Source organism: Colius striatus, chromosome 7 (genome assembly GCF_028858725.1).
Source record: "Colius striatus isolate bColStr4 chromosome 7, bColStr4.1.hap1, whole genome shotgun sequence".
Lineage (NCBI taxonomy): Eukaryota > Metazoa > Chordata > Aves > Coliiformes > Coliidae > Colius > Colius striatus.
Genome location: NC_084765.1, coordinates 22174568 through 22202262, shown reverse-complemented (window position 1 = coordinate 22202262; position 27695 = coordinate 22174568). Strand labels below are relative to the sequence as shown.

Below are 27695 nucleotides of genomic sequence, written 5' to 3'. Positions count from 1 at the left end.
CTCCTTTTTCATTCCATAGTCTTACCCATGGTACCTCATTCTGCTTCCCTTAGTGTCCCTAATGCAGTGTAACATTTGACAGCATCTCGTTTTGTCTGTGTGACACCTTTGTGCTTTTGTAAGCCCAAAATAACACTAGCTAGAATCTGTTGGTTAGTTAGCATTGTTTCTTTAACTGATTAAAGTTTTGATACAGTGATCACAACAATATAATCTGTGAAAAGTAAATAGTATGTGCACACAAAAAATCAAATCACAATAAGAAGCAGCACAAACAGCATATGGCCCTGTTTACATACACAAAATTAGTGGTATGGAATCCAATTAGGAAGGTGGAGATAGTAATCATCACATTAGACAGCAATTTCCTGAGTATGTGAGCTAAGGACTTCAGCATTTCCTTCCCAGACCAAATAGTGCTGAATTGTTAGATTTATCTTGTTCCCTCGTTTCCTGATAATGTAATTGTGGTGAAAGGTCAATAGAGAGCATAAAGCCAAGAGATGAATGATGAGCGTTTCAGCGAAGCTTTCAGTAGCCTGTACAACAGGGTGCAAGCTCCAGAAAAGCTTTTACTACTTACAGGGACTGTGGACAAAGAAATTCAACAAGTGATGTCTTCTGCTTTTGTTCAGTCCCAGAAGAGTAGGATTCAGTTGTGAAAGGCAAAGTACCAGGGGAATTTCTATTGCAAATGCATGTGTGCAAGAAAAACATGAATTCACGCTCTTCCATGCACTGCTAGTCTAACAAGAGTTATCCAACATAGTGCTTCATATCCTTAGAGAAGTTTGATACATCTTTAATATCTGGGTTTCTATTTGTCTTTGGGTATCCTTGCTGCACATGACAAATACCTTATCTTCCTAATAATTAAAAGGGAAATTGTTAACAATATTGGAAACTGTCACATGTTGAAAAGTGTCTCTTGGCACGTCTTCCCGTTATGGCCATACACTTAGGTAATTCACAGAGAACGTAGGAATGTCTGAATGTCACACTCTGCAGTAATTACTCATTAGCACCTGGATTCAACTTTGCAAAGTTTTTCATTAAAGCCATTACATACGTGTGTTACATACGTGTTCTTGCTGATATCAGTAAGACAATTCTTAGCTGTGTTCTCAGGTGTGAATCATGCAATGCCATACAGCGCAGGGAGAGGTACTGGTACCAGGCATCCTACACAAAGGAAGTGCTGAACCTCAGCCAAGGATACTGCTACCTACTCTTACTAGTTACTTTTTCCAACAGTATTTAATTAATCTAACCTTAAGACTACATTTCTTTTCCAGGGATGTGATTAAACTCTAATAAAGTAGCCATTTAAACTGTTAAATAGAGTTTTAAGAAGCTGTAATCCCCTCAAAGAAACTTCAGCCTGGTTAATGACTGTTAGCTGAAATCTTAACATTTTAATGAGTTTATCCAAAGAACTTAGAGAAGGCACCTGATGCCTTAATATAGAAATGCTAAACTGCAACGGAGTTTGGTTTTATGATATAAAGAAATATACTTACCACTTTGAAAAAAAATGCTGTCATTATTTAACAAGTAGTTTTGGTAACATTGTGTCAATTAAATGTGTGTGGAACTAGTGTTCCCTTTAAGCACCAAGTACACAAAAGTATTAGCTCTTGTGGACTTTTTTTCCCCCCAAATATCTCACATACTAATGGCATGGGATAGAATTTTGATAATATAAAATTTCCTCACAGCTGCTGTAATTGTATGAAACATCAGATGCTGACTGACTGCCTAAAAGAAACTCAGGATTCAAAGAACAATTGAAATCTACCATGACATTTGGAATGGCTTGACAATTATGTCATGCTGTGAAAACAGGCACAACAAATAGAGCAGCAATAAGGAAAAAAAAGAGAGAATATAGAGGAAATTATGTTTTTTCTTGGAATAGGATGTTTAAGTATTTCAAGTCAAGGTTTATCCTGCCTTGTAGTATTTATAGAATTCCTGATTCTTCAAATTTATAATTCTACTAGTTATTCTCTTCCCTTTCTATAGGTTGCAGATTTCTGATATCTTCAATAAATAGAAAAACAAGATATGCTTTAATAGTTAGTATTTGAATAGTGAAACTCTAAGTAAATGCAACAGTTTCATTTCTATGTTTAATAAAATAAAATGAAAGATCAGACTTCCAGTTCAAATGAAGAGCAATGGAACCTGCATGGTTTTTTTTTAGCTTATGACAGCTCAGGACCTGGCCAAAGGAAACAGAATTTGGGTTGATATATAAGCCAGATGCAGGTGCCAGTAGGCTAGTTTCCATATCAACCATAACCCTGAAATTTGTGAATGCAAAACCTCTATTGTAAAACTGTACATCTGTCTATTTGGAGAGCTCTGGTAATGGCCTGGGAAACTGAGCACACTTGGGAGGGCCTGGATCACATCTGAAAGCCCCAGCTAATGCTGTTTCTGATCATAGATTGATTCTCTTTCACTCCATCCATTTACAAGCAGCTTCTGGATCTGGAATTGGTTCTGGACAGGAAAAGCAAGCGAATACAAAGAGTCCATCACATGACAAATTATATGACAATGACTATTGTGGCCATGCAAAAGACACTTTCTTGGTATTTATCAGTTGGGGTCATCTAACAAGGAACCACAGTTTTTAATTAAAGAGTTTGTGAAATACTAAATCTGTATTTTCTTCATGACCATGTTTTGAATGTCTGCAGGTGTCCCACGCAGCACACTAATTTACGGATGATCTTTTGAGCTCTAAGCAGCATATCCTCACTGCAAGAATTACTTTTATGATACGTGCTGTCATTTATAGCCAAACATTTTGAAATAAGACTACCAATCAGCATACTTCAAAGCTGCTTAGGTGACCAGAATGTACCAAAGAGTTGAGATGATGAGGGTAAGCTTTCAGCCATTGACAATGCTGGGACAAGATAGAATACCTCAAAGCATAACATTTTGTTTCTTGTTTGTCAGCATTGGACTGTTTTTGTGACTCTAACTCTGCCTTTAGCCCAAAGACCAAGAAAATGCTGCTGTTTCTAAGTAAATTAAATAAACTAGATAAGTTTCCAATGTTTTTTTCTTATCAATGTATGTCTCAGCCTCTCTTAGCTGCTGCACCCATAAGGTTCCCAAGCATACTGTGCCCTTCCTTGCTATTCCTTGTCTACTGCTGCACAGGTAGCCCCAGTGTTTCCACATCTCCTCCACTGAGCCAGGACATCTTGCTGCTTTGTTTTCATTATAAAGTGTGAATGTGCCTCTCAGCATGTGGGCTTCTTAGGGCTGTATCTGCTACATGGAAATACTCATAATGCTTTATCATAAACAGTGACTGAAGCTGCAAGAAGCTCAGTACATCTGGATGGTTGAAATTTTGGCAACAGCATCAGCTGAGCAGTGCTGCAGGAGCCATGTCTCTGCCCTTCCGAAAAGAGTTGGAGAAATACAAGAATATCAATGAAGACGAAATACTCAGCAAACTCTCAGAGGATGAACTGAAACAACTAGAGCATGTTCTCGATGACCTTGATCCTGAGGTTAGTGATGAGGGCCAGGGGGATCGTAGTCCAAAAGCTTGCTATTATAAATGCTACATACTGCAGCATTTAATCTTTGCGTTCTGTTACAGTAGAGGCAGAGTATCCTATGAGAAGCTCAACTAGGGACATTTTGGTTTTATTCTTGCTGTGATGTGCTGCTTGCTTTTGAACAAATCACTGTGCCCTTTCTCTATCCCTTGTCTATTTAGACATGAGCTTATCTGCAATCTAAATCTTTAATCATGTTTGTACACTTCAGCATGATGAGAAGCTTTCTATGGCTGCTATTTCTGAGCACAGTAATAAACAAACAAACATAATGTGTATTTGTGCAGATCAGATCTTTTGAACTTCTGAAATCTGTTGACTGTGTCATTCAGCACAGATATTTTTAGCTGAGGAGAATAGAGATGATTAAGAAAAATAAGATTTAGCTACATAGCTGTTATTTTCTAGAGAGCAAGGATAATTTGGATATTTGAAGATGCTCTCACAAAGAATTTAAAGATCTCTAGCCTGGGAACCACTTGATCCTCTAATAACAGGGTAACAGTCACAAGCATGATGGATGGGATTTCTGGCTGTGCCTACCCCAAAACCCTCCAAATTGATGTAAGAGTTTGAAAACTGACAGATAAAATCTGTACACTCTGGAGACAAATTTGAAAAAAAAACATAATAGATTTACAGCTTCTAGTTCTATAGCACAAATTTGCCTGGAAATAAAGGATGGGTTTCACTGATCTCTCCCACCATGTTGCCACTTCCCTCACTACTACCTCTTCTACAGTCCATTTTCTGGTATTTTCAAATATGTGGCATTTCAAAGGGAGGCACAGAACAAACAAACAAACCAGACCATGGTACATTTGTAGTCAGGCTATGTATGTGCAGTAGATTTGTAGCACTCTGAGAACATTTCTGCATGCACAGATAAAATGTCTAGTGACTGGAGTTCACTGGATGAACTCAGAATTCGCTGGCTATTTGCCATGGATCAGATTTACTGCATGCTTTCTGGCCTACAATGGACTGTTTCTGCAGTACTCTAGGGTATCTTTAGCAATGTTGGCTTTACTGCAGAGGCACTGCAGAGTCCTCCTACGTGTGTTGCTTTCTGGGATTTCCTGGACTGAAATATGGGAGCCTTATACATCTTCCTGTATTTTGGGATGCATATGCAATCACACGGTCATACAGCTACATGTTTAAAGTGGGGCTTCATCTGCTTGCTTCCTGCATACTCTAAATAGCTGAAGTCCGCATCATTCACCAATTAGTTTCTGTGTGTGCCATTCATTTCTGAAGTCCAAGAGACATCAGCATTAGAATGAAAGGAATTTCTGAAAAAAATGAGAGAGAAAAATGTAGTGGAAAGAAAGAACCAAAGAGAGGATAATATATAGAAAACTTATCCTGGTCTATTTACCTGGACTGCAAACTCTATGGTTATACTTTGCAGAACACAAAGGGTGATCTTGTGTAGTTCTTTGGTGCTGTGATTGTAAATATCGCTAATAAAAACCACAAATAGGTGGTACAATCAAGAAGCCTGAAAGCTAAACTGGTTTTAATGGTTACCTTTAGGTAGCGTGTGTTAACTGCTGTTGCCAAAAAGCATTATGTGAAGTACCATGCAAAGAATCATTTCACTTAAAAGACAACAACATGAGAATTAAATTTGGAAAGCCCCCTGAAACTGCCTCATCTCCTTTCCATGCCTCCTTTTCTCTCACAGAATGCCTTGCTTCCAGCGGGATTTCGCCAGAAGGACCAGACCACCAAACCTGCCACAGGGCCTTTCGACAGAGAACGCCTGCTCTCATACTTGGAGAAGCAAGCACTGGAGCACAAAGACAGAGAAGACTTTGTGCCATTTACAGGGGAAAAGAAAGGTACCATCTGTTTTGGTGTTGAGTACCAGACTGCCTGGGCAGGGGCATCCACTGTGGCATGAGTGGGACTATTCCCATGTTAAGCATTAGGCCCATACGAGGGTACTGTAGAGAGGGAGGTGTTTAGGAGGAAATGTATAAATGCCTTTTTGAGAAAGTATTGCCTGCAATTGCTGTAAGTAATAGCTCAGGGAATACACTTAAAAAAATGAGTACTTTTCCATTTGTTTACTATCACATCTGGCACTGCTATTCATGCAGACAGTTTCTCTGCTTCCCCTTGTCCTACAGCTACAGGAAAAACAGGAAAACCTAATTCTAGTCATTCAAACATTGATACAATAACCTTAGGGCAGGAACAATCACATTTTTAAGCAAATAATGTTCCTTTAGCACCATTACCTCCTTTTTTTCATTTATATAAAAAAGGATAAAAATGCATACCTCAGGCCACCCTTTCATTCAAGAAGGAACTTATTATGTCTGGGTTCATTTCTGGCCATCTAATGCATTTGCCATTTCAAATGAATCTGCTTAAGGAAAGCAGATATTTCAAGCAAGTCAAAGGCAGCATTTTTAATTTATGTATCATTACCAAAAGTATAAAATATTATTTGCAGGCCAAGAGTTATTACCATCATTACACTGTGTTCTCAGCCTTTGAAACAATAGGTTTAGGCAAATGAGACCTTTATTTTCAGCTAGATCTGCTTAATATGTTATTTTATCATGCAGCATATTCTTTAACCTGCTTTTTCCCCATCATAACTTATGCATATTGCTATTTGCAAGGCTGAATCTGAGCCCACTAAAATGCAATGACAGTGCAGTGATCCTGCTGGTAGCAGGACTGATTAAGCTCATACTGTACAGAAAGGAAAATGGTTTATTGTAGCATAGATTTATTACCAATTGTTTCCAGTTTCCTGCACAATGCTGTGTCAGAGCAGTACAAGTTACTGCTTGCAGGTCTCTGCATATTTCTACCAACACCTTCAGTCAGGTCTTACCTTACTGATATTTACTGACTTAGGGCTAAGAGTTTGCCTTTTGCACTGTAGTCATGTCTGAGATTTTCAAACATGCCTTAAATGTAAGTACACAAAACCACAGCAGTGTGTGGAATCTCATATACCCATAGGACTGGTACTTGATCTGTACAAAACTAATCCCTGTATTGTCCCTGACAGTGTATTGTGTGTACTGGCCTCTGTATACTATTTCAGTTTTCTTTTGATGAGACTACAGCAGTATTATTCCTATGTTTGCTTCCAGATGACCTTAAAGTGCTTATTAATTCCTGGTGTCTCCAAGAGGGAAATACCACAGCTTTACAGACACGTGTAACCACAGATTTCACTTTTCCCTCAGCACAGAGTGAATTCAGTCATACCACCACTTAAAGCTGTTTTTATTTTGGCTTTTGATTCATGGTGATAGTTTACTTCAAAATTACAATTTTATGAATTATCACACATGTTAGGTTATGAAAGCATTTAGGCTAAAGGAATGACACCCTTAATTTCTCCTGTTCTTTGTACACCACCAGTTCCTGACAAAATCCTCAATATCAGCTTTAGCAGATGAAGTAGAATGAAAACAACCACATTTTGTGATTTTTGCAGTCATTTTACAGTTGTAATCTAAACACAAAGAATTCTACTAAATTTTCTTTGAAGTCAAAGCCCAAATGCCATTAAAATACCTTTTGTTTCTTTGTTAATGTTAGAAATAACTGAATTAATCTGAGATCTGATGAGGTCTAGTACCTTGACAATTGAGAAATAGATGGACTGCACAATGTCATTGCTATGCTGCTTTAAGGCAACAAGCTTTGAGAAAGAATCTGTTTATTTTGAGTTTGGCACATCCCTTAGTGGTACTTGAGTATCTCTTCCGCTGTCCCCGGCTTGCTTACAAGAAGGTGTCCTACAGAAAGACCACTAGACTTCAAGCACTGGCCTTTGCTGCCTCCTTCTCTTGGTCTCCTTTCCTCTTGCTCTTCCCTGCAAAGACTTCATGCAGAATATAAAACATATGACTGAAGTCTGCTAAATATACTGAAAGCTTCCCGTGAATTGTGTGATAATCCTGTTAATTGGGTGAATCTGGTGGAACATGATGAATGTTGCACAATGGCCACACATGGTTGGCTCTGGATCTTAAAATCCATGCTTGCAACTGTAGCTTTACTTACTCTGACACTCTCAATTGAGAAAACAATAACAGAATTACTATAAAATATTAATTGCTTGATTTCACAGAATCACAGAATGATGGGGGTTGGAAAGGACCTTTAGAGATCATCTAGTCCAACCCCTCTGCCAAAGCAAGTCTGCCTAGATCAGGTCACACAGGAACACGACCAGGTGGGTTTTGAAAACCTCCAGAGAAGGAGACTCCACATCCTCCCTGGGCAGCCTGTGCCAGGGCTCCATCACCTGAACAGTAAAATAGCTTTTCCTTATGTTTAAATTGAACTATTTTTGTCCAGCTTCTTTCCATTACCCCTTGTCCTGTCACTGGATACAACATAAAAAAGTGATGTCCCAGCCTCCTGACACCATTTAGATATTTGTAAGTATTAATGAGATCCCCCCTCAGTCTCCTCTTCTCCAGACTAAACAGCCCCAGTTCCCGCAGCCTTTCCGTGTATGAAAGATGTTCCAGTCCCCTGATCATCTTGGTGGCCCTGTGCTGGACTCTCTCCAGAAATTCTTTGTCTCTCTTGAGCTGAGGAGCCCAGAACTGGACACAGGACTCCAGATGAGGCTTCACCAGGGCAGAGGAGAGGGGGAAAAGAACCTCCCTTGACCTACTGGCCACACTCTTCTTGATGCATCCCAGGATGCCATTGACCTTCTTGGCCACGAAGGCACATTGATGGCTCATATTTAGTTCATTATCAATCAGGACTCCCAGGTCTCTCTCTGCAGAGCTGCTCTCCAGCAGGTCAATCCCCAGCCTATACTGGTGCGTGGGGCTGTTCCTTCCCAGATGCAGGACTCTGCACTTGTCCTTGTTGAACCTCATGAGGTTCCTCTCTGCCCAACTCTCAAGCCGGTCGAGATCTCGCTGAATGACAGCACAGCCTCTGGGGAATCAGCCAGTCCTCCCAGTTTGGTGTCATCAGGGAACTTGCTGAGGGTCACTCTGTCCCCTCATCCAGGTAGTTGATGAAGATTTATAAAACTATTTTTTCTGTGCAAGGAAATAGAGCAATTCTGCAAAGACATTTCCAAGATATGATACTACATGCTAGATTTAAAGTCACTTTAATTAGAGAATAATTAGTATTCTTCCAAGACTTAGTAATTAGTCGTTAGGATAAATAAGTTACATTTCAAAAATATGTGTCCTCATAAGAAGATAAAGAAGGATATCTCATGAGGAAAAGCTTAATCTTCTCATTCTGTATGTTGGTGGTCTCTAAGGTGTACTTATAGATTGGTAAATGTTGATATGATTATATTTTATAGATGCCTGTTAAAGGATTTCTTTACATTATAGCAGCACTGTAATGTAGTCATACTGTAAATAGCCCAAAATTAATTTTATACTAATTCTGCTAGTTAAAAATTAAGTTCTGGGGCAGTTCTAAAATCCATCTACTTGTGTATAATTAGAAATGATGCCAATGTACCATTTGCCACCATTAACCACGTGAGAATATTTGTGTGACAGCAGGATTAGAATATGTCAAGTGTTGTTTGAGCTTTTATCAGTGTTTTGTACTTTGATATTTGTCTTCCATTTTTTTCAAATTTAGGAAATGGGATGCTTCTACCAAATAATAAGTAACATTTCTACCAGTTCCTACATTTATCATACAAAGCTTATAGTGACTTGAAAATTCAGCCATGAGATGAAAAGAATGTGGCATTTAAAATATCCTCCTTCCAGAATAGTGTGTTATACTTCGTTATTTTTTTTACCTACTGTTTCTATCTCTTTTTTGTTGTTGTTTTTAATGTTTTATAAGAGAGTTCCTGACCAAAAAGCCATAGCAAGCAGCAGGACAAAAAATTCAGTTGCATCTATGTTATGATAGTATATATATGCCTATGTTTAGATACTAAACACAACCATGAGGTTTTGATTCTGGTGGAAAACAAGACAAAACAAATTCCAGATATTCCGGATATTCTGAGTGGTTAAAACACAGGAAGTGTTAGATACAAGCTCAAGGTGGGGGGCTGATTGTTCAGGGAACTGCCCTGTTTTGATTGTAATAGTAGTTTCAAGAGATTGGAAATGTTTGGCCAAAACAATTGAATGTATAGCATGCATCAGGGTTTTGTACTAAAGCCACATTTCAGCTTGTTATACTTATTAATTGATGTACAAAGAGAAGGTTTTAAGCCTGTATGGAATAGCTCTCAAATTTCCATGAAAGCCCAAGTTTTGTGCTGAACCACGGCCAGAAGAGTCACAGCCTGACAGGTACACACCCAAACTGATTTGTTCAGACTGCTTTACCCCATATCCTCCCCAACATAAGTCGGGGTGGAACTCCATTTGAATGTCCCCATGGCAAGTGTTTGCTTCCTTTGTGGTATGCAAATAATCTTTTGGCTTTCAGGAACAGTTGTGTAACAGCTGTTAGTCGGCTATTCCCACAAGCACATGGGTCTTTATTAATGAGCAATGGATGTATAGGGAGTTAGGGCTAATAATTGTAGCCATGGTGATTGGCAATTTGTAAGTGTTTATTTTATCTATTTTTGAATTAGTTTCTACTTAGCATAGATGTTCTAGAAATCCTAACATAGAACCTGATGAACCACAGAAGTTACTTGGACTGACCCACTGCCTTTAACACATCTAGCTGGAACAGCTGGTTGTCACACTTCGATCAGTGTGAAGCCTTTTCTGAATGATTTGCAAGTTTATAAAAGGTCCAGGAATAAAAAGAAAAGGTAGGGAAAGTAAGAAGCAGTGCAGGCACAGTGTATTAAAGAGCAATATCAATCCTGCGTGTTTTCTCTTCCTGAATGCAGTATTCACATCTGACCTCAATTAAGATCTGAGTACTACTAGAACAGAAACGTAAACATTTCTATTTCTGCTTTATTGCAGTAGTTCTCTTAACTACATGATACTAATGAAACATAACTGAAAAAGATTCTGTTGTGAGCTATCATTAGATATGAAAAGTTAGCTGTGCCATTTTTAATTGCTGTAAGGATCACTGTTTCAGCCCTTCACCACTATCCTTGTTTTCTACAAGGTCTTCTGCTTCTTGCCAGACCATTTCATTTTGGCTTGGATCCAGTTCTCATCAAGATCATGGAAAAACTCCAGTGGATTGGGCTATTATTATTTGTGGCTGGAAAGAGAAGGGGAACACACTTGTATGTGATTAAATGCTAACATTTTTAGCCAGCTGATAAAAGGGAAAAGGAAGAAAATAAAGATGATTAAACCAGAGAACTTTTATCCAACTCTTCATTTTCAGTTGCTCTGGCAGAGACTAGAGCAACTTGTACGCTGTGCCATGCCAAGCAGAACACACAGCACTAGTAATAATAACAGTCATTTTCAGAAGGTCAAAGTGTTAGAGTAGATGCTAATGAGCTCCAATTCCAGTTTGTCTAACAGACTCTCTATAAAAAAAGTTAGGGTTCAGTTTAGACACACAGTACGTTTCTTAGATTGACAAAGGCAGTCATTTCACCCCTAACACTGAAATGGGTAGTTTAAATTTTTGCCACTTTCTTCCTATTCTTCAGGGCTTTAATTTAAAACTGATGTTTGTCTCTTAAAGCATTGAAAGTGCTGCAGTTGCTGACAGTAATGTCTCTAGCCAGTGCCTTTCACTGCATGCTTTTCTAAGACCCTGTTTTAGTTGCTCATGACTTTGCCAAACTCGCAGTTCACACTGAAATTTCCCATGCTGAGAGTCTGCCTTGGGCTGAATTTTTGGAAAGTGTCAGCAAAAAGGATTTAGCTGCTTCCAAGAACAAGATTAGGAGAAAATACATTGTTTTAGCCATCTAAAGTAAATTTTCCCAGCTGTTTTTTTATGAGCTTCAGTGCCTCCATCCTTTGAACAGGAGACTTGAAATGCATGCCCTTTGCAGTCCTCAGGGAAATATTCTGGAATTTGGCATCTTCAAAATATTGTACTTTCTTGTACATCCAGTTTTTTACAACGTTCTCCAAATATTCCCCCTGCAGTGAGTATTAGTCACGTTGTCAGAGCTTCTGCCTGCCTGTGCAGACAGCACATGTGGCAGCAGCACCCAGAGAGACCTGGCCTGGCTGGCTGGAGGTGGTGTGGGCCCTGCAGGATGCTCTTTGAAATTGAGACGCCATTGTTGCACCAGAACTGAGGGCAGGAACACTCTCCCCTGTCCTGACAGTGCTCCCCTCACTTTGTAAGGAGAAAAAAAAAAAAGAGTAAACAGCCAGCAGAGGTGGAGGGATTGTTTTTTGGAGAGCTGACTGAATATGTTCAGGCTGAAGGACTAGATGTGGCAGCTCTAGGGAAAGCAGCTGTAGAAGAGAGCAACAGTAAAGAAGAAAGAGTAGAGGGAAAGGAGGTGGTGGGAAGGGTCAGGATTCAAAGATATGCAAAACCAGGAGACAAAAAGGGTGGGGAAGGCAGAGGGAGCAATGAGGAAGGGAACAGAGGAGAAGGATGTGCAGGACGTCAGGAAAGATGCCAGAGGGGAACATAACTAGTGTGGCATTTGGATCTGCCCAAGTTTCAAGGTTCTTTGATACCCTGAGAACCTGAAGACCAGTGGTACAGCTTGACCCTCTTCCTCCTCTGCTGCCATCCCACAGCAGACATAAGAGCTTTCTGCACTGGTGGTGAAGCGGGTTAATCCAGGTGGTAATCAAGAGGACTGCTGTAAGACTACAGGGATCTTCATTGTTATGGTAATCTGTATGAGTGTCTGATGAAATTCTGGGCTTCCTTTTGCTTTCAAGATTATCAGTTGGCTTTTTGAGAAAGTATACTTTTCAGAAGAATTCTTTAAAGGATATAAAAGGTAGCAGAATCACAGCACTCTGATCAAGGTCAAAGATGCAGGTGCAATTTAACCTCACTCTGTGTGTAGACACAACAGATTTAATAACTTTGAAAAACTTAACTTTGCAACCTTCCTATTCCATGTCATAATTTTTAAGGCATAGAATATGCAGACACTAATCCAAGAGTAACAGTGCAGCAGCAATAATGATGCTGCATTTTAATTACTACTAGCTTTCAGCTTCACACTTATTTGAACTTGGCCTGTTTTCTTCTTCATAATACAAACATATTCTTTTCTTAGCTCCATGTTCATCGAATATTTGTAAGGAGGCATTTAAGTAAGTCTCTAAAGAATAAGTGCAAAATGGAAAAAGTGAATAAGGTACCTGTGATCTATGCAAGGCAGATTTCCAAGATTATTGAATTTTACTTCTAAGGTCAGTGTACCATTCTGTAATTGAGAATGAAAAGGCATTCACTGAAGTCATTGATTCATTGAAAAGTAAGAAATAATAAGTGTAACTAGATATTTTCTTGAAAGTAGAATAATCTGAATTACAATTTATAGGAAAAGAAAGTACTTTTTTTAAAAAAAAGCATTTATGACAGAAAATGCATTTTTAATTTAAAATTAAGTAACTATTCTTAATAAAATTGATGTTATATAAAAGGACATTTTTACATCTAGTATAAAAGGTCTTTTTTCCTATTGCTCTGTGCTTTGTTGAGTTTTGGCTTGTACGATTTTGGCTTGTACAAGGTGGAAATGAGTACTAAGTATTTATACTAATTAAATATGGTGACAATTGATATTTATTCACAAAGGTTTCATGACATGAAAAGGAAGGCAGAGAGATACCAGAAATGGTGTTCCAAATGCTTTAAACTGTAAATGAAGGTGAAATCCTCAAAATCTTTTTACTACTAACTATACTATTCAAAGTTCATTTCCCCCCTCCCCCTTATATAACAATAAACAAACCTGTCTCAGGAAAATACTCTTGAAGTAGTTCCCTGCACAATTAATACATTTCCCTGTAGATGTGCATATGTGGTTATGTAGTTAGCTATTACTGTTTAAGGAGATGAAATTAGAGATGCATCTCATTTCCTTGCTTTACTTTGACATTGCTTTGATGGGGACATTTGCATAGTGCTGGAAATCAGTTTGCTGAAACCAAGTGGCAAAGTTAGGTCTGTGTTTTTGTGACTGTACCCAGGGTATTTCTTTTTTTCATAGAATTTGTTTTCCTTTTGTCTCACTCTGCATTTCTGTGTCTGTTTGTAGTCCTTACTAAATCCTTCTTCTCTCTGGTTTTCAATGGGTTTTTGCCCGAAGCCTCTTTTGAGTAAAATGTGAACTGTATCACATTTCAGTTTGAATAAAAGTTTTGCAGGGTGTGAAAAGGAATAGGTCTGCTGTTACACTAAGCCAGGACAAATCTCTACTCACTGCATTCACAGTCGGGAAGTCCCTGGGTTATAATGAGATGCCTCAGTCATCATCTAGGTCACCCCAGGCACTTATCACAGTTTGACAGAAAGAAGGGGAGAATTGCACTAATTTATACTTAATTTTACGTTGAAAATAAGCACTTTGGATTCCAGACATTTTGGGTTTCTGTGCACGTGTAAAACTAAAACGATGTTTTAATGCTTACTGTTTTTTAACCTAAATTTAATTTTGTTTTGCAGAAAAACACAGTAATATATTATTTTGGTAGATAAATGTGGTTATCTTTGCATTGTTAACACTGATGTAGCTCAAGTGTGATATGTATTAACATAACTTTTGTCACTGTGTTTTTCATTGTGAGAAAGATAATCTTCATTGCTAAGACTTAGCATAGAACATATTAGCATATTCTGAAGGCAAAATGTAACACAGCCAACATTAATTATACAACATGGAATGTTATAGGAAAAAGGTGTCTTCTATGAAACAGTGTGAATATAAAGAGCACCAAGAGCAGCAGCCTTTCTTCATAAATCTCACTTTAAAATAATAAAGTGTCACTATTCTTCCAAGGCTTCTTCCAAATAATAAATTTTCAATTTAAGCTGGACCATTGAAAGAAGCAAGCCACAATCCATGTTCTGTTTTGTCAGTGAATTCCATGATAGCATTATATCATGAATTTACAATGTGTAGATGTGGGACTAGGAGGGACCTTCTGAATCTTTACATTCTCTCCTTAAAATTATGAAGGAAAACTGATTGACAATCATCTATAAACACAGACAGAGTTTTGCTGTTGGTAGACAGGTAATTAATTCCTAATAATATGCTAAATGCATAACCTCTTCTGACTTCTATCTGCTGTGCTAAAGCCTCTCTTCACAGTGGGATAATGCAAAATAACATTTTTATCTAGATAGCAGAAAAAAGAATGTTTTAAGGATTCCATTGGATGCCAGCAAGGCCTACATAGATTAAAGATGCATATTCCTGTCTTTGACATGACCTTGCCCCTTTAAATATTTCATACGACTAGTAATAGATTTTTTTCTGAAACATTTGCCAAGAATGCTTTAAATGAAACTATCACTGGGAGTCATATATACATTTTAAAAGATTTGGGCTGCCATCCAAGAATTACATATGCTTGAAACAAATGCTTAAAATTGTATTCCTATATATGTGAACTGCACAGAGAAAGTATAGGTGTGTCCTGGTTTCCGTTACCCATGGATTTATTGCTGCACAAGATACTTGGCCTGCTTACACGCCACACCTATAGAGAAGCACCAACTGTGTTACAAATTGTGTCCAGTTTATACCACACTCAAGATTCCTGTGGCTCTGTGGAGTATAGCTGTTAGGGAAAGGTATTATCAGTCAGGATAAAGGTAAGTAGGATTCCCTCAAGATCTCAAATGACCTACTGATTACTTGAAACTCATGTGGAACCTTCAGTGATCTGAAAGGAAAACATTTGATGGACTGTACTCCTCACTAGTAATTGGTTACTCAGATGTTCTGATTAATTGTGGTCTTCTAGCTCCCAACATAATGATGATTTTTTTTTTTCCCTTACGTGTTATCCTTACCAGTCAAGCTGGTATCAAGTTAAGTCTTGGTCAGTGGTGTCTGGAAGCTGCCATCCAACACTTCAGATTATATGTCAGTATAGAAAGCCTGAAATCTTAACACCTGTGCTATTATGAAATCTGGAGAACATGACTATTTCCACAGAGTATTTCTCACCCCAGATTTCTCCTTGACTTTTGTTTGGTGTTGCTGAGATGGCTGTCTCTGATTCATGTCAACCAGTGTGTGTGGTGAAAGTTAAAATTATTCTTATCTTTGGCCTACAAGAGCTTTATGTTCCAAAAGCCTCTTCTTAAAAAATGACTTACATAAAATATTGCATGAAAAAAGATTCATAATATGAGACTACTTTGTCCTTCTACATAGCCTTCTGTCCAGTTTTGTACTCAGAAATTATGTGGCCTTGGTACAACTATCTGTAAGGTAAATATTTTGAGTCCTGCATCAATAAACCTTGCCAGAGTTTTACAAATTTTCTTTTTTTTTTTCCTGAGCATATTCAGTGACCTCAGTCACAGAAGCTGACAGGATTGAAATTGCTGTAGACAAACTTGTATGAAAGAGATAAATGAATTAGGAGTTGCCTACATGAAAATGATACTTTGGACCATAATAGAGAAAAATTAAGCCACAAAGATGACAGTGTTGAAAAACTGGAAGCAAAGCACCTCTAATTCAACACTAAATATCACAACTGCATTCATTAATGGTAACAAAATAATATCACTAATACAGTTAAACAATTTTAGAGACATTTCAGAAAGCCAGAGAATATGCTTCAAGTGTTACATTTGGAGTGTACAGAGCTGCACAAAAAGACAATTTAAAGTTGACAATGGGCCAAAGCCACCTGCATCCAAAGGTCATCGCAGCTTCATTACAATGGGGTTAACTAAAGCCTGCTTGAGAAGTAGCTGTTAGGGACAAGGTGAGCAGAACTACTGTGCAATGGAACATATGAATTCACAGACTTCTTGGAGCAGTGACACCATCTGTTGCATATGGCATCAGTTAATGTATTACTGATGGTATGGGTTTGATACAGGAAAGCACTGGGGGAGAGAAAAGCCCCAGCAGCACTGCTGACTGAAGTGGGGCCCTAACTCGGATTTAATGGGCCTTTCTCCAAACATCTGTGCTTAGTTACATAACAACCCTGCTGAGGTTAACTCTAATAGCAAGATAAAGGAGTAGTGCAACTCTTTGTGTTGTTTCTGGATTTATCTTACGTTTTTTTTCATTTCAACAGAAGGGCTGATGATCTAAGTTTTTGGGGAATATTACATGGAAACACACACTTGCTAACCCAAATGTGACAGCAGTATGCTTCCAACAGAGATAAACAGGAATCTTTCTTGGGAAACATGCAGTTCATTTCAGTTCAGACTTTTCAGGCCTGTACAGATCATAGAATCATAGAATGTTAGGAGTTGGAAGGGACCTTTAGAGATCATCTAGTCCAACCCTCCTGCAGAAGCAGGAGATGATGAGGATAAGGCTATTTATGTGATGATCATCGGGAGACACAGAGGGGGAATAGTCATGGAGAGGCTGGGAATGAAACTGAGTCACTAGAACAGGTTTGCTGAGCTTTCAGGTTCTTGTGGGGAGTTTGGTAAACTGAAAAGTTCTTGCAGTAGGATGGTTTTAAGTGTTTCTAGTGCCTCATTTAAATATAAGGATGAAATTTCTGCAAAGCTTTTTGTGTAGACCTAATTCTGACTGTTTAAGGCCAGGGGAACTTGAGAAAAATCCCAGCTGTGACAGCTGCTAGGTATTTATTTTATGAAGTTTGCTTCCACACTAACAATCACCAAGACAGGGCAGAAGTCTGCACCTTTTATTTGTAAACCCTTATTAAGATCCTGGTGCAGAGGATAGCATCAAGTAAGAAGGAAGAAAACATGCACTTGATAACATTTCCAAGCAGCTCCACTGTCGCAGACCTATTGCTCCCACTGCCAGGCTGCAGATGAGTTGTTCCAATAATTTGTTACTCACTCTGTCTTTTTTCTTCTCTTAGGAAAAATATTTATCCCTAAAGAGAAGCCCGTAGAAACCCATACAGAAGAGAAGGTGACCCTGGATCCAGAACTGGAAGAAGCCCTGGCCAGTGCTTCAGATACCGAGCTCTACGACCTTGCAGGTTAGATGATACATAGGTATGATCCCCCTACATGTCCAGTTCTTCTCTGCCTAGACCTGCCACCAGGAGCATCTTGTGATTATCTGCTGTTTCACTATACAGACAGGTAGACAACCTGTAGGCCATGTATTGCCCATGACTTCTTCAGGCATGACTCAATAGCTGCTGCATTATCTCAAGAGGTCCCTTCCAGCCCCTACCATTCTATGATTCTGTGATTTGAGACTTCTCTTATCCACTTACAATTGATGTCAGCCAAGGGGAGAAGATGAACTAAAATCATTTGGGGAAAGGAAGATGATTGACTGATCTACTCATTGTAGTAGAGAATATTGATTTTACTGTATTTACAATGTTTATAGCATACTATTGCTACCTCCTCTCAACTCTGACATCTGAAATAGCAGGATGAGCTTGCAATGGATGAAAATCCTTCATCCATGAGAAGATTTGGAATCTAGCCCCTTGAATCAGAAAATTGGTTGCCAACTGATTAGAGCTGTGTATCTTCACTACTTTTAATTCTTCTCCTTTAATCCAGAGTATAACCTCATGTTCTAAAATGTGCACAAAGGAAATAATTTTGAAGTCTATCCACTTGCACAAATAACATTTGAACCTGCAGTATAACAAAGGACAACTTGTAGTTCTTGAGCTGCCCATGACGTTCAAGCAGTTTGTGTCATGGCTACATCATATGTTTGTGCTAGTAGAAGAGTATTATCTGAATCCCTAATTAGGGAAAACTAGCCAGAGCTGGTGAGATTAATGTCAACGGGTCATCCTAAACACCTGCTCAACTTAGTGTTGAGACCTCTCCATGGAACCGTTGACATCTCTTGCCTTGTCCATGCAGTTCAGAGTGGATCCTGTCCTTCCCTGGGCACTCTGAGGTTCATGGTCTACCTTTTCTGGGTGCTAGCTTATACAACATTTTTTGTGGGAGAACTGCAATTCTATTGCTACTTTTTTATTTGTTTTCATTAGGAAAATCTGAATTATTTTAGCATATTAGATTAATCCAAGTCTGGGTTAGATGAACATTAAACTAAAAACTCTTGTAGCTACTGTGTTGTCCTGTTGAAGGATATGACCTTGCCATTATCTTGACTACACCACCCATTTGGTGATGCATTAGTCTTGGCTCTGACTTTGAATGTGGAGTATCGCAGGAATCACAGGCTTATAAAGCAAATGGAGGTTCTCAGGAAATCTGAAGGTAATGGAAGGAAGTTCCAGGTTTTGCTGAGCTATGATCAGGATTCAGCCATTCACAGCAGAATTTGTAGGCACTGAAGTCAAATGAAAAACAGCAAATAGCAAACCTACTGCCAAGAGTGCTGAAAATAGACTCTGTAACAGCAACTGAAGAGTCATTTGCTTACAGAACAGAGTATTTCCCATAATAAAATAAATGATGATAAAAGTAACAATCTACATTGAGTTACTAACTTTTAATTAATGGATGATCCTATAAAGTCATATAAAGAATAAATTACTTTTTTTCCAAGCATGTTATCATCCAATTGCTTCTGTAAGAAACCCCATTGTGAATGCCAATTTATTAAGCTAATGACAGGTACAGTCAAATTCTTCTCAGATACGCCAAACAATACAACAAAGACGTTCATGTTGTGCATTTTGAAGAAAAATATTATTAGGAGTGTAGCGCTGAAACAAGTTACCTAAAGAGACTGTAGGATTTCCATCCCTGGATGTTTTCAGGATCTAGCTATACAAAGCCATGTCTGACCTGGTTAATGTTGGCAACACTCCTGCTTGAGGCGGAGGCTGGACAAGGTGGCTCAGAGCAGTTCCTTCCAGATGGCATTTCTGTGATATGTATACTACATAGATTCAGTTGTTCAAAAATCTGTATTAAAAATCTCTGTATCTCCTCTATTTAGACCCCTAAAGGCTCTCCCTATAAGCAAGCATGACTCAGAGCTAATATTTTATAAAGCTTTTGTTTTCTTTGGGGAACAAAACTAGAATTTGTAGCGGACATTTTTCTGCAGTCTTTGTTTCTGCCAGTAACACTGTATCCTGATGCTGGTGTTCACACATTTTAGCTGTTCTTGGAGTGCACAACATGGTCAACAACCCAAAATTTGATGAAGGAGGAGCCCGCAGTAAAGATGGAAAAGGACCGTTGAGAAGTAAGCAAGCAAGTTTCTCTTGTGAGCTATATATCATCTTCAGGCACTTGTACACCTATAGGTTGGGTGTATTGGTCTAATTTAATGTAGTGTAACTAGGCCTTACCTTGATGGATGTAATTAATACTCTTTAAAGTAAACACAATCTTTAAATTCATTATCTATAGTGACAGCAGTACTGTGGAAATAAATCATTCCTGAGTAGTTTTGTTTTCCTAGACAGCAATATCTGTTTGTACAGAGATGCTTGAAAGGATGGGAATATTTAAGAAGCAAAGATGTATATACTTTCATTTCACTTCATTCCACTTCAAGGAGCAGACAGAAGACACAGTGAGCTGTAGGTAAGAGGTGGCCACAGCACAGGCCAGGCAATCTCACCCCCAGTGCCTGCATTTATACAACTCAAAAATAACTTGTAACCATGGGGCTCAAACTTGGCAGAGTCCCTGTCAGAGTCACATCTATGACCAGACTCATGTCAAGCCGCGTCCACAGGGAGGCAAAGAGCCCATGAATGTTTACTCCTGCCCTGGCTACTCCATCTGATCTACCACCTCCATCTCAGTCCTGTGGCAATGTGTTTAGATATTGCCTATTCCTTAGGTACATGGGAAGTGTAATTGTTCAGGAAATCCTCCAACACAAACAGCTGTAGTTACTAAAATCCAGAAATGTTTGCACTAAATAAACTGACTTTTGGTGAACCAGATCTTAGCTCAGCAGCTGACACGAAGCTGGAGGGAGGGTGAAATGGGTACATCTGAATTCTGAATTTTTCTTGAGAGCTGTGAGCCTTGATCCAGAGCTCAGCACCTCCAAGCTCTGGGATATCAAGTGGGCTAAGCTTTGCTTTTTAAGGCAAATTTGTGGATGCTCTTTACTATGGAAACAGTAGACAAGAAACCCTTTCTTCTTCTAAGGCCATGAGAACAGCAACTGTCTTTACTGAGGACTTTCATTTCCATCCTTCATTACTAAAGGGGAGGTGGGAAAGTAGACAGGGCAGCGTGTCACCTCATTTTTCTCAGGATTATGACTGCTCTGAAGCCTCCCCAGCAGGGCCCTGTGCAAGCTGCCACCTATCTCACAACAGGCAACCACAAGCATTACTAATCCATACAGATTTTGGAATATTTTTGTTGTACTGAGTCAAAATGTCAGCTATGTGAGTCAGCTAAACTATGCTCCAATAACAGACTTAAGAACCAGAAAATCACCATCACATCACTGTAGTCTTTGCTCCAAAAGCAAGGTTCTTCAGCCAAGTGAAATGCTTCAGTAAAAGAAGGAGATATCTCAAAAGTTGCCCTTCAATGTGGCAAAACAGCACCCTGATTAAAAAAGCAAGATAAAACTCCTGGGAAGCAACAAGAAGTAGAAAATGAAAAATACTGCTAACTCTAGGTTGAGTGTACTGCAATGTCGAACCTGAGGAGAGGGTGCAAGTCTCTCCCTTGTTCCCAGCTTGGCAGGGCATTGCCACAAATGCAAAAACTGTCTGTGCTGGTTTTTGTTTACTCTCCATCTTTGTACCCAAAGTGAATTATCTATATGCATTTTACTACTACTTTTCAATTCCATACTCCCTAGCAAGGCTGGAGTGTTATTCAAAGATGTGGGAGATCTCTCAGGGAGTTAGAGAAGAAAAATTCAGGGTGAAAGAGGGCAGAGTGAAACTAAGAGTATAAATTCTAAAAAAATATTTGGTTTTCTTTAGGCCCATGACATGACATGAACTTTACCCATTGCACTGTAATAGCAACGTTTAGTAGTTTGAGACTTGAGCACAAGTCTTCAAAATCACTCACCCTCTGCAAGGAAAAAATGAAAGGGTTTTAACATACTTGTGGTCAGTAACATATTCTTTCCTTGCCTCTAGTGGCTTGGGTGGTCAGGGCTTATAAATTAATCTCCACAACTACATATGTGGGAATTAGAAGTACTAATTGTGTTCTAAGCTGTGATATTTATACATCGAAGAATATTTATAGCTCATAGCTTCCAGCATCAAAAACTGAATCTCTTTGGAGCATGAATACTCAAAGACTCCATAAATCTTGGTGCTGGCAGACGGACTTACTTTCCATGCTTTGATAGTTTTATTATTTAGAAAGTGCAGATGTTGCAATTTTACAAGAGCTAATAGAATTTAGAGTAAGGCTAATAACGTCAGCCTAGAGAAGGAAACTGCAGGGCCTCCTGATCATGTTTCTTTGTTACCATGGTCTATTCGTAGGTGCAGGGGCATTTTTTCAGTAATGTAATGGGCAAGTTCTGAGCACACCTTTCTTTGCAGATATTAGACAAAGAACAAAGCAGCCCTTGCAGTATATGACATTCTATACAATAGTCTTTAAAGCTGCTTTGTCTCAAATTAATTGCACCAGGACCTGTGTACATAAAGGAGGAATTTGCCCATGATAATACTGCCCAGGCTCTGTGACCACAGCCTCCAGTAATGTGCTCCTGGGGGCACAGCCAGTGCAAAGGGCACAGCAGGGATAACGAGGCTAACACTCCTGTTTCCAGGTTTTGTGGTTTGTGAAAACCCTTTCTTGAATGCTACAGTACAAACCTAAATAGGAATTGAAAAGCTAGACTGTGACTGATGATGACTGTTTCTCATGTCAATGTTTCACAAGATCTTCTGTTGCAGACGTGGTGAAAGGTGAAAAGGTCAAGCCCATCTTTGAAGAACCACCTAATCCGACCAACGTGGAAGCAAGTTTACAAAGGATAAAAGCAAATGATCCTAGTCTCACAGAAATTAATCTCAACAACATAAAGGTAGACACTGTGGTTTCCTTTATGTCATAATGAGAGGGTTTACTCAAATATTTCCAAAGCCCTTGCCTATTATCTTCAAATTTTGTCTCTCTTTACTGTTCAGAAAAGGCAGAACACACAGGAAAGGGATGTGGAAGAAACTGTTGTAGAGGCTCCAAGGTCATCAACGCCTGATATTGAATTAGATACCAATCAAAAGCCCAAGGGATGACTCCCTTTGACTGCCTTTCTGCTGGAGAGTGTAAAGCAAGATATCTCATGGGCACTATATGATCATCACCATCCAAATTCAATTAGCCCACACATGCAGATGAGAAGGAGCTGGAATGCAGAGCAGCAAAATAGGAAAGTAGCTCAGAGATCAGTCATGTGCTTGTGTTGGCCTGACCCAATTAAAGGCAGTGCTGACACTGCATACTGGTGCAGGACTCCACGTGTCTCGGAAGGCCACTTTAAGCAGAGAACACTTTGTACATTCTGAGATACGTGTAAAAGCATTTGGGATGTTTAAATTGCATAGACTGTGGCTATCAGTCAATCAGTCATTTTGATAATAATTAAAATCAGTCTATAATGGTGTGACTGGCTTTCCTAATTACTGTATTTATGTTCTTGTTACAGAATATTCCTATTCCAACCCTGAAAGAATTTGCTAAAGCTTTAGAAAGCAACACACATGTGAAGACATTCAGCCTTGCAGCTACTCGAAGCAATGATCCTGTAGCTATTGTAAGTTTAAACACTGCTTGTAAAAAAACCCAAAAACCAACACAAGAATTTTTAAGTAGGCCTATGTCTGCTTTAGGATGCTTTTTTCCTCACAGAATTTCCCTGTGACTATGCAAAGTGTAAGTACAATCTCTTCTGATCTACTTTTGTGCTCTTCTAAGCCTATTTATGGTTTATTTCTTTGTAGGTATCAAGCTATGTTTTGCAGAATGATTGTTATTCCCTGAAACTCTCATGGCATTATCTCATATTCATTCTTTTTGGCCCCTTAGGCGTTTGCAGATATGTTGAAAGTGAACAAAACACTGAAAAGTCTGAATGTAGAGTCCAACTTTATCACTGGGACAGGTATTTTGGCACTGATCGATGCACTGAAAGAGAATGAATCCCTGACAGAGATTAAAATTGACAACCAGGTAAGGAGAGAGTATTGAGTGAGTTTACTTCTGTTTCCCTTCTGTATGGGTTCCAGAGGGTTCTCCTAGAGGGCTCTGGCAAAGTCAAAGTGACCTTTTTGGCTCACTCATTCTGCAGCTCGTGTCTCATGCCCATGAAACTAACCGGTGGAAAATTCCTAGATAAAACTGATCAAATCCAAATGAAAAAAAAACAGAACAAACTCTCCAGTGATGGGATTCTCTGTAACTTACAGAATGGTACTGAAATATAACCACTTATTTCTTTCTCATATGAAAACATTTCTTTTGGGGACATTTCACCACATCACCAACAGAGGCAGCAGCTGGGGACAGCTGTAGAGATGGAGATTGCCAAGATGCTGGAGGAGAACTCCAAGATTCTCAAGTTTGGATACCAGTTCACGAAACAAGGTCCAAGAACAAGGGTAGCAGCAGCTATCACTAAGAACAACGATCTAGGTAAGATGTTACTACCTTTTGTATATGTGAGCCAAGTCCTAACCTTCCTAGATACAACTCTTCCTGTCTGTACATTAGATTCAATTTTACCTCTGCAATATTCAATCTGCTGTATGTGGGGGGTGAAGCATAGCTCCACAGGCTCTAGAGCAGACAATAGCAAAGATCTTACTGTTATTAGGAGCCACTGTCCTTCTCTTTCTCCTACTCTTTCCAGAAAGGGGAGTTACTTCAGCCTTTTACATAGAGCACCTTGAATTTCCAGCTGCTCTGTCAGCTGTTCTGGCCAGCAAGTAGAGAGCTAAACCAACCCTGTTTGTTCAATGCACACAGAAGTCTTCCCTTCTTTGGACTGCCCATGACAGACCAAGCTGCTCAGCCAAAGGAACAAAAGAGACTTTTTTTTGACGTTAGATATATGTCCTGTGCCTAATCTTCATTTTCCTGCTTTTGTATTTTATGGTTTTGTTCATGATTTAGTAGGACAGAATACCCAAAAAAAAATCAATAAAATAAAATAAATGGATACTGAAACCAGATACAAATGACTGATGCTACACTGTAGGCTTTGGAATAAGGCAATCTGTTTGCCAAGAAAGCACTATGAAATGAAATCGTAAAGTAATGGGATGTTTGTAGTAATATATTGTTGTTATTGACTTTCTGCAGTGCAAGGCATTCATTCATTCATTTTTACTGCTTTTGTTCTGTACTTCAGCAGATCAATATCAGAAACAGGACATGACAGTTTGATGTAACACCAAATTTTGTATTGCATGAACAGGAGAACCTCACTAATTTTATCTGGCCAAGTCAGAGAAGATTCAATACATTTTTATTAGGGATTAGTATAGCAAGTGTTGCCCAACTAGACCTGCTCTCTAACGTCTGGATCCTAAGTGCTGTAAAAATCCACATGGAGCTGCTTGTCAAAATAAATCTGCCCTCCTGCTTTGCTAAACAGCAACTTCAACCTACCTGAGTTCTAATGAGAATCCAGAGTTAAGTTACTATCAGATGGTTGATGCAATCAGAGCACATGAAGTTTAAACAGACAATTCAAGGTCCAAGATGATCATAGAATCATAGAACCATAGAATGGTAGGGGTTGGAAGGGACCTTTAGAGATCATCTAGTCCAACTCCCCTGCAGAAGCAGGTTCACCTAGATCAGGTCACATAGGAACATGTCCAGGCAGGTCTTGAAGACCTCCAAGGAAAGAGACTCCACAACCCCTCTGGGCAGCCTGTGCCAGGGCTCCCTCACTCTCACAGTGAAATAGTTTTTTCTTATGTTTAAGTGGAACTTTTCGTGTTCCAGCCTCATCCCATTACCCCTTGTCCTGTTGCTAGCTACTATAGAAAAGAGGGATGTCCCAACCTCCTGACATTCACCCTTTAGATATTTATAAGTATTAATGAGATCTCCCCTCAGTCTCCTCTTTTCCAGACTAAACAGCCCCAGTTTCTGCAGCCTTTCCGCGTATGAAGGATGTTCTATACCCTTGATCATCTTGGTGGCCCTGCCCTGTACTCTCTCCAGCAGTTCCCTGTCCCTCTTGAGCTGAGGAGCCCAGAACTGGACACAGGACTCCAGATGAGGCCTCACCAGGGCAGAGCAGAGGGGAAGAACCTCCCTCGACATGCTGGCCACACTTTTCTTGATGCATCCCAGGATGCCGTTGGCCTTCTTGGCCACGAGGGCACATTGATGGCTCATGGTTAGTTTATTATCAACCAGCACTCCCAGGTCTCTCTCTGCAGATCTGCTCTTCAGCAGGGGGTTGTTCCTTCCCAGCTGCAGGACTCTGCACTTGTCCTTGTTGAACCTCAAGAGGTTCCTCTCTGCCCAACTCTCCAGCCGGTTGAGATCCCGCTGAATGGCAGCACAGCCTCTGGGGAATCAGCCAGTCCTCCCAGTTTGGTGTCATCAGGGAACTTGCTGAGGGTACACTCTGTCCCCTCATCCAGGTCGTTGATGTAGATGTTGAACAAGACTGGCCCCAGAACCCATCCCTGTGGAACTCCACTGGCCACAGGCCTCCAACTCGACTCTGTGCCATTGATCACCACCCTCTGGGCTCTGTCATTCAGCCAGCTCTCCATCCACCTCACTGTCCACTCATCCAAGCCACACTGCCTGAGCTTTCTGATGAGGATGTTGTGGGAGACAGTGTCAAAAGCCTTGCTGGAGTCAAGGTAGATGACATCCACTGCTCTCCCCTCATCTAGCCAGCTGGTTATGCACTGATAGAAGGCTGTCAGGTTGGTCAAACAGGATTTCCCCTTGGTGAAGCCATGTTGACTCTCCCCGATAACCATCTTATCCTTCATATGTTCAGTGATAACATTCAGGATGAGTTTTTCCATTACTTTTCCAGGGATGGAGATGAGGCTGACCGGCCTGTAGTTTCCTGGGTCATTCTTGCCCTTTTTGAAGACTGGCATGACACTGGCCTTTCTCCAGTCCTCAGGCACCTTGCCTGTCCTCCATGATTGTTCAAACATGATGGAGAGAGGCTTAGCAATCACATCAGCCAGCTCCCTCAGCACTCTAGGAAGCATCCCATCAGGACCCATTGACTTATGAGCCTTAAGCTTGGACAACAAGTCTTTAACCTCTTCCACCCAGGGCAAGTCCTCTGCTGTCCTGGCCATCCTGTTATCCTTGCTGCACTGGGCTTCCCGAGGGTCAGCCTTGGCCGTAAAGACTGAAGCAAAGAAGGCATTCAGTACTTTGGCCTTCTCTGCATCCTCAGACACCAGGGCACCCTCAGCATTTAGCAGTGGCCCACATTACCCCTCGCCATCCTGCTGCTGATGTACTTGAAAAATGCCTTATTACTGTCCTTAACTTCCCTGGCTAAATTTAATTCTAGAAGGGCTCTGGCCTTCCTAGTTGCACCCCTGCATGCCCTGGCAATGTTCCTATACTCTTCCCAAGAAGCCAGCCCCTGTTTCCACCTCTCATAGATGGCTGCTTTCTGCCTGAGTTGTCCCAGCAAATCCTTGCTCATCCATGGAGGCCTCCTACCTCCTTTTCCTCCTTTCTTGCGCATGATGTTTTCCTTGTTGCTGAGCCTCACTGATAGTGGTACTTAAGACTACTTCAGATTATTTCCTAAAAGGATATTATTGCTTACCTGTAGTATACACTTGTGAAATTACAAAAGTTATTTACTTTTGGTGCCTAATACTTAAATAATCCAGAGCACTGCCACGTATATTAGAACAGTACAGTGCCAAAGCAGCTGGAACACAGTGGCATTTAAAGTAAAAACCAAACTGTAACAGAATTCTAAATGGAGCCATTGGGAGGAAGCACTGGAAGTAGTGATTTATTCTTAATCTAAACCCTCTAGCTCAGAATCTGTTTTTTATAGAAAACATTAACATGAATACTTGGTGAAATTCTACAGTCTGTGATACAGAAAAGTGCAATTTAAATACACTGTGTTTTTCAGCATTAATATGTTAATTACTGCTTTGATGGACATAATCCTGCTGAGTATTTCTTAGA

General features: G+C 39.8%; 1 protein-coding gene across 4 annotated transcripts in view; it reads left to right on the top strand.

Moving 5' to 3' along the window:
* The window catches only part of LOC104560552 (tropomodulin-2), a 37951-nt gene that overhangs the window by 6680 nt on the left and 3576 nt on the right, over positions 1-27695 (top strand). For 2 of the 4 annotated variants that reach the window (XM_061999992.1, XM_061999994.1), the window contains exons 2-9: positions 3332-3539; positions 5281-5437; positions 17498-17620; positions 19693-19779; positions 22439-22569; positions 23191-23298; positions 23571-23714; positions 24032-24176. In XM_061999992.1, coding sequence (XP_061855976.1) covers positions 3414-3539; positions 5281-5437; positions 17498-17620; positions 19693-19779; positions 22439-22569; positions 23191-23298; positions 23571-23714; positions 24032-24176 — 1021 coding nt within the window. In that variant the 5' untranslated portion in view covers positions 3332-3413. Of the gene's footprint in view, positions 1-2807; positions 2897-3331; positions 3540-5280; positions 5438-17497; positions 17621-19692; positions 19780-22438; positions 22570-23190; positions 23299-23570; positions 23715-24031; positions 24177-27695 lie in introns of those variants that run through there. The other 2 variants (XM_061999993.1, XM_061999995.1) reach the window with 2 other exon arrangements.